This window comes from Acanthochromis polyacanthus, chromosome 8 (genome assembly GCF_021347895.1).
Source record: "Acanthochromis polyacanthus isolate Apoly-LR-REF ecotype Palm Island chromosome 8, KAUST_Apoly_ChrSc, whole genome shotgun sequence".
Classification (NCBI taxonomy): domain Eukaryota; kingdom Metazoa; phylum Chordata; class Actinopteri; family Pomacentridae; genus Acanthochromis; species Acanthochromis polyacanthus.
This window is the reverse complement of record NC_067120.1, coordinates 37,304,737-37,312,378: the sequence shown is the minus strand read 5'-3', so window position 1 is coordinate 37,312,378 and position 7,642 is coordinate 37,304,737. Positions and strand designations below refer to the sequence as shown.

Sequence of the window (7,642 nt, the reverse complement as noted above, 5' to 3'; positions counted from 1 at the left end):
GTAACCAGTCACAGATAAGAAACAACCACAAAGAGAAACAAAATGACTAGAAAGAAAAACAAAGTGATCACAAATGGCCACAAAGAGACACAAAACAAACACAGACACAAAAAACTACTTCCAAGGGACACAAAATGATTACAAAACAACTACAAAGAGACACAAAACGACTACAAAGAGACACAAAATGACTACAAAGAGACACAAAATGACTGCAAAGAGACACAAAACGACTACAAAGAGACACAAAACGACGGCAAAGAGACACAAAATGACTGCAAAGTGACACAAAATGACCACAAAGAGACACAAAATTACCACAAAGAGACAAAAAATGACCACAAACAGACATAAAATGACTACGAAGAGACACAAAATGATTACAAAGAGACACAAAACAACCACAAAGAGACACAAAACAACAACTAAACAACAAAAAGCGACCACAAAGAGACGTGTAAGAGACAGAAACAACTGTCTGTTTTCCACTGCCGTACCTTTTCTTCTGTTTCAGGGCAGTAAAGGAGAGAATTCAGGGTAAACGTTTGTGACAGGCTCCATGTTGATGAGTTAAACTGTGACAACAAACTTTATTCTCCGCCGCTCCATTTAGCTGTTTGGGAGCAGAATGGAATCACACATCTCCACCACCTCTTCTCAGATAATACGTTCATGTCCTATACAAACTTGCTTCAAAAATACAAAATAAAAAACGGGAATTTTTTACATTATCTACAAGTTAAAAATATTATTAAGAAAAGAATCTCAACATTTCAAAGCACGCTCCGGCCGCCGGCATTAGCTGAAGCAATCATAAAGCTTTCTCCAACAACAACTAAAACCCTCTCTAAAATATATAAGTTACTCCTAAGCACTGATACAATACATTTACCTATTTCTAAATGGGAGTTAGATCTATCTATATCTCCGGAACCAGACTTCTGGACTCAAATTTGCGATAATGCATTTAAAATGACAAAACACACAAACTTACAACTCATCCAATACAAAATCCTCCATAGAACACATATTACTCAATATATGATGAACAAAATGGGATTCTCCAGTGCTCCCAGAACACTGCTGATACTTATTTTCATGCTCTATGGCTGTGCACCCCCGTAAAAAATTTCTGGACCAACGTCTCAGAAAAGCTTTCCGCAATCTTAAACTGCAGGATTCCTTTATCTCCAAGTCTGTCTTTACTCGGCGACTTAACAACAACGGACCTACCACGCAAACAATCTCAATCCTTACTTGTAGCCCTCGCCATCGCCAAAAAAACAATCCTTGTTAACTGGAAAAATAAGCAATCTCTGAACATTAATCTCTGGTTGAACCTCCTAATAAATCACATTTCAATGAAGAAAATCTCTGCTTCAAATAAAAATCAGTTGTTAAATTTTATACAAACATGGTCACCGTATGTTAACTCCCTTAACTTAAACCTGGTAACCTGACTCTGCCTGTTAGCGAGAACCACCACATCACCCCAATATATGTTGCTGCTTATGTATGTTGGCATTGTGTAACTAATGATTGTCTTCAGTTAGGAACCCAGTCGCTGTCAGCAGGATCGAGTGGGCTGTATCGACGACAACTTACAGTCAACAACTCCTCAGGATCCTCTGTCTATATGCATGAATGGCTAACTTGGTGTCACTGCATGCTTGGCTAATCCTCCAGGTGCTGTCCCCTGTTGCTCGACGTGGTTGGCCTTGTTCCCCGGGTCGCCACGTGGGCCGGGGGTCGTGGGGGGCTGGTGGCGTCCTGCGGGGTGGCTGCTTCCGTGGGGGGGCATGGTGGGCGGTTCGGCTCGGTCGGGCGCCTGGTTTGGGCGTCCGCTGGGTCGCCATCTGCGACTAAAAATGTCGTGGGTGGCGGCCCGGCAGTCGTCTGGGTCTGGCGCCCGGTCGGGCCGGGTCGCCTGTCGTGTTTTCTTCGTGGGGGTGGCCGCTTTGTGTGGTGTCGTTGGCCTCCTGTGGTTCCTGGCGCTCGCGGCGCCCTGGCGGCCGTCTGGATTGTTTGGGGGGGCGCTGGGCGCGCACGCACCTCCCTCCGCCTGGCTGGGTGGGGCCCCGTTGATCGCTCCTCTTAAATCACTTCACAAACTTTGCACAATACACCTTGTAAATATACACATAGGGCACACAACACATCCCTTGGGGGGGGGGGGGGGGGGGTACTATTCCTACTCCACAATTCCCCTCCAATTTTAATGCACCACACTACCTGGGGGGTGGGTGGTTATGGGGTGGGACGTCATTAGATGGGATAGGCCCCAGTGCAGTGTTGTGCTGTGGCCCCCCTGTCTATGCCCCCACCCCGACACTTCTTCCCCCAATTTTAACGCACCACATACACATTCACATTTTGGGCTTGCGGGGAGACTGAGGGGGGGGTTCGTTACCCTGTGCTCTGCCTCACCGACCCCCCAATCTTAAGGCACCACACATACTTGTATATACACTTGGGTGGGTCACATTCACGGTGCAGAGCTAGTGTTCACCAGTCGGGGAACCGGTGAACTCAGTAACCGGGTAAATCACAATAGGTTTACTGGCGTGATCTCCGGGGCTTCTCCCTGCCGGGCCCGAGGGCCTGGGTTGTTGCGCCTCCCCTGGTGTTCCTTCCTCTCCCTCCCTCAGGGTCGCGTCTCTCTGGGCGGCCGGAGGTGGGCTGGGCTCGTTTGCCCTTGCAGTGCTGTTGCCCGGTCCCTTGGTGCTGTTTTCCGGTGAGCGGGTGGCCTCCCGGATTTGGGTGTGGGAGGGGTGGCGTGGGTGGTGTGGCTGGGCGAGGGGTGGGGGGGTGGCCTGGTGGGGGGGCGTAGGGGGGGTGTTGGGGGTGGGTTGTGGGGGGCGGCATGGTGGGGGAGGGGGGTGGTGTGGGTCGGTGGCGGGGGCGGTGGGGGGGCGGGGGGGGCGGGTCGTGGGGGAAGTGGGGCTGTGGGCCGGTGGGGCGCCGTGGGGGTCCGCTACGGCCCATTCTGCTGCGCGGGCCTTGGGGCTCTGGCTGTGTCGGGGGGGGATCGCTCTGGGCTCCTGGGCTGGGTCTCCGCTTGGTGGCTCCTGCGGGGGGGCTGGGTGGACCTCCTTGGGCTGGAGGGGACAGCTCCCTCCTTTTCTTGGAGGTTTTCATGCATGCCAGACTCACCACACCGGCACCTACCAAAACTCAATAGAGTGTGTTCCTCCGGTTGCTGAGTCAGTGGAGGTTGCTGGGTTAGTGTCTGTGGATCTCACTCTGCTTTATCTATCCTTCTTGTGGTCTCCTGACATCTTCATGATTGATCCAGTTGGGATTTTGTCGTATTTGGTGTTTGTGAAGGGTTTTAGATTTGTAACTGGTTTTAAGGTGTGAATTAAAGAGTACAAACAAATAAAACGCACCTTTTCTCTTAGAACACTGTCTATGCCTCACCTTTCTGTCTGTCCTGTGTTTGTTTTATGTTCCACTTGGGTGTGCACAGCCCTCAATGGCATAATGCAGGACACAGCTTGAAATAAACATGATAGGTTAATTTGCCATGAGGACAGGTGATGGTCACAGTCACAAAGAAGAAAAAAATTTGCATGAAGCTTAAGCAATGACACCATGGGTGGTTGGTGTCATTTTTGAGCGGACTTGCAGACAAAAAAAAAAAACTTTATTCTTCCTTTCCAACAACTTTAAATTCTCCACATAAACACAACAAACCTGCATCGTCCTGTTTCCTTCACTTCATCCAGGAGCTACTGTTGTTCTTTAAACTGTGGAACTTCTACAACCAGCTGTGGAGGTTTTTCCTCCTTAAGTTCCCTTAAAGTTTGTTTCTGGTTTTATAGAAGGTCCTGCAGTGGAAAAACTGATTCAGTTCACTTCTGAGCACCTGTACATCTGTGCAGAAAACAGGAAAACCAGGAATCCATCTGTAAGCTCCTCTAAACTAGCAGCATGTTTGTTGATTTATTTACTCACCACAGATTTTAATCTTCAGTTCAGAGACCAGAAATGATGAAATGCTGTTCAAATCAATGTAAGGCGTCAAACCCTGTGTCTCAACATCACTCTTCTCTCATTTCTACTCTGGAATCCTCCTGTTCAGCACCTGATCTACTTCCTGTCTGACCGGCAGGTGATGTAGTTTCCATTGAGGCCTCCAGGGGGCGCTGCTCTCTGCTAAATACAGCAGCCGAGACCCAGACTGCACACACCTGATAAATCGGATTTAATGAACACATCAGATTAAAATATAACATTTTGGTGTTTAAACTGTTTTTCATCATTATGTGTCTCTTCTTATGATCTTATTACTCTGTTGTGTCTTTCTGGTATGTTTTTGTGTGTTTATAGTCGTTTCTGGACGTTTTTATTTTATTTTTAGTCATTTTGTTTCTCTTTTGTTGGACATTTTGTCTCTTTGTGGGGTTTTTTTGTCTATTTTAGTAACTTTTTGTCTCTTTCTACTTGTGTCATGTCTTTTTTTAGCCATTTTTGCATCTTTGTTGTCATTTTATTTCATCTTTGCACTCATTTTATGCCCTGTTGTTGTTTATTTGTAATTATTTTTGTCCTTTTGTAGTCACTTTTGTCACTTTTCAGTAACTTTCTATCTGCCTCTACTTGTGTTGCATTTCTTTTAAGCCATTTGTGTGTCTTTGTTGCCATTTTTTTTTGGTTTTTCTGATCATTTTGCAATTATTTTCTCTCTTTGTAGTCTTTTTTGTTTATTTTAAGTATTTATTCGGTCTCTTTCACGTCATTTTTTTCTCTTTATGATCTTTTTGTATTTCTGTGAAGGATATGTTATCTCTTTCTACATGTTTCGTGTCCCTTTTTGGTCTTTTGTGATCATTTTGTGTCCCATGTTTTGTTTCTTTGCAGTTATTTTGTCTCTGTAGTCTTCATATTGTCTATTCTAAGTATTTTATGGGGTCATTTTGTGTCTCATTGTGGATTTTTTGTGTTTCTCTGAAGTCATTCCTTGTACTTTAGTTGTTGCTTGCTATCTCTCTTCGGGTGTTTTCTGTCTTTGTAAGTGTTTTGTGTCTCTTTTAAATGTTTTCTGTGCCTCCTTCATGTCTTCCTTTTTTGCTTTATGTTTATTTTTGTGTTTCTGTGACGGATAGTTTGTCTATTTCTACATATTTAGTGTCTCTTTGTAGTCTTTTTGTGTCCATTTTTAGTCATGTTTTTCTGTCTGAGGTCATTTTTTGTCTCATTTTGAATATTTCATATTTCTTTGTCATCATTTTTCTCCATTAGTTGTTGTCTTTATCTCTTTTTGACTGTTTTGTGTTTTTTTTATCCTCGTTGCAGTCGTTTTGTGTCTCTTATAGATGTTTTGTCTCTCTGTACTTGTGTTGTTTCTCTTTTTAGCCATTTTTACGTGTCTTTGTTGTCATTTTTTCTCTTTGCACTCAATTTGTGTTCCATGTTTTGCAATTATTTTGTCTTTTTATAGTCAGTTTTGTCTATTTTTAGTCTCTGTGATCACTTTGTGTTTGTTTTTAGTCATTTTGAGTTTCTGTGCAGGTGTTTTTGTAGCTCTTCTTAGAAACCTTTTGTCTCTTTCTACTTTAGTTGTGTCTCATTTTGTTGTTTTGGGTCACTTTTTTCTCTTTGTACTCATTTTGTGTTCCACGTTTTGTTTCTTTGCCATTATTTTGTCTTTTTGTAGTCGGTTTTGTCTATTTTTAGTCTCTTTGTGATCATTTTGTGTTTGTTTTTAGTCATTTTGAGTTTCTGTGCAGGTGTTTTTGTAGCTCTTTTTCGTCGCTTTTTGTCTCGTTGTAGTTACAAATGTTACTGAAGCTCAGCAGCTCCACACTTGTTGTGAGGATTTATTCTGTCTCATTGTGTCTCCAGGAGCCCCAGACTGACTCCATGCTGCACAGATGAGGACTGTTCATGGATCAGACTATCTCCTGGTTCCTCTCCCTGTGACTCTGACTGCAGCAGGATGAATCCGTGTGATCGGACCTGAACCCTCCTGGCTGCTGCCTGGTCTGTCGGTCTGGTTTTAATTAGAGAGCAGGGTGTTGCTGGTGTGACGCTGCTGACTGGCCTTTCACAGCTCGTTACACGGTGACGGCTGTTTGTTTATGTTTAAAAGGCAGAATGTGGGCAAAACTCAGACCCTGGAACAGTCCGACACTTTGTCCTGCTGCACACGGTCCGTCAGCACTCGTGTAGAGTCCACAGTAACACTCAGACACACACTAGAAACATGTAGAGTCCACATTATCATCATCACATTACATTTATCCTCATGTTTTTAGAGGCACAAACATGAAACAACACTTTCTAAATACCAGAAATACCACCTTAAGCTGTTTGTCTCCAAAAAAACAGCCAAGCTGCGGTTTTATCCACGTGTTCCAATCAGGTTATGTCTGTTTTTTGATGAGTTTTTACACTTTTTGTGTCTCTTTGTAGACAGTTTTTTTGTGTCATTGTGGTCATTTTGGATCTTTTTGGATGTTTTCTGTCTGTTGTTGGCAGTTTATGTCTTTTTGTGGTTGATTTGTGAGTCTTTGTAGTCAGTTTTTGTGTAGTTGTAGTCACTCATTTTGTGTCTTGCTATAGGCAGATTTTGTCTTTTGGTTGATGTTTTGTGGTAATTTTGTGCACCTTTGTAGGCATTTGTGTTGCAGTCAGTTTTCGTCTCATTGTGGTAATTTTGTGTCTTGTTGTACACAGTTTCTTTTGTCCATTTGTGGTAATTTTTGTGACTTTTTAGATATTTTGTGTCTGTCATTTTGTGTCTTGTCGTCAGTTTTTGTCTTTTTGTAGATGTTTTGTAGTAATTTTGTGTCTCTTTGTTGTCATTTTGTGTCTCTGTAGACATTCTGTCACCGTGTGGTCATTTTGTCTGTCTAGATGTTTTGTGTGTTTTTGTGATCATTTCTGAGCTTGTTGGAGACAGTTTTGTGTCACTGTGATCCTTTTGTGTCTCTTTTTGGATAGTTGTTGTCATTTTTTATCTCGTCGTCAGTCATTGTCTTTTTGTGGATGTTTTGTGTTTTTGTCATTATTTTGTGTGTCTTGGTAGTTATTTGTGTCTTGTTTTATTCATTTTTTTAATCCTATTATGGTAATTTTGGGTCTTTTTTAACATGTTTTGTGTCTCTTTGTGGTCAGATTTTGTCTTTTGCTTATGTCTTGATCCATTGCATTTATTCTTTTTTTTAGTAGTTTTGTCTCTTCGTAGAATTTCGTGTGTATTTTTAGATGTTTTGTATCTTTGTGTATCCATTGTCTGTCCCTTTGTAGTAGTTTGGTGTGTCTTGTAGTCAAATCGTGTATGTTTGTGGTAATTTTGTGTCTTTTTGTCTCCACATTTTCATCACAAAAACCTTGAAGTTTTCCTTTAATCCTAAATTTTAGTTCATATAAACTAAATCTGGTTCAAGTAGCAGACAAACCACCCTTTAATCACAGATAAACTGGATGTAATGTCAACGCCTTTTAAAAACCTGTCATTTTTTTTGTATGCATGTTTTCTTACATCATTTTACTTTTCATTTTTTTCCACCTTCAGATTCAGATTCAGAAAAAATTGTCACTAGTGGGCAAATTAAAAGGCATGCAGAGCAGGCAGTGCAACAATGATGTAATAAACAAATAGGGATAAATATATATATATAATTCATGCCATCCT

General features: G+C 42.4%; 1 protein-coding gene across 1 annotated transcript; it reads right to left on the bottom strand.

Moving 5' to 3' along the window:
* Window positions 1-1,648: 1,648 nt before the first annotated feature.
* On the bottom strand, window positions 1,649-2,865 carry LOC127535120 (proline-rich protein 2-like). Its single transcript, XM_051952176.1, has 2 exons — window positions 2,561-2,865; window positions 1,649-2,102 (listed from the first exon to the last, which is right to left on the bottom strand). Exons 1-2 carry the CDS (start codon window positions 2,863-2,865, stop codon window positions 1,649-1,651), a joined length of 759 nt encoding a protein of 252 aa, XP_051808136.1.
* Window positions 2,866-7,642: the final 4,777 nt, after the last annotated feature.

What these genes read in the sequence shown, in the direction of transcription:
- LOC127535120 (XM_051952176.1), bottom strand. Translation starts at nt 2,865, where the DNA reads ATGCCGCCCCCCACAACCCACCCCCAACACCCCCCCTACGCCCCCCCA. An exon ending in AAGCCCCGGAGATCACGCCA is followed by an intron (nt 2,103 to 2,560) that starts GTAAACCTATTG and finishes AAGTTTGTGAAG; the next exon opens with TGATTTAAGAGGAGCGATCA.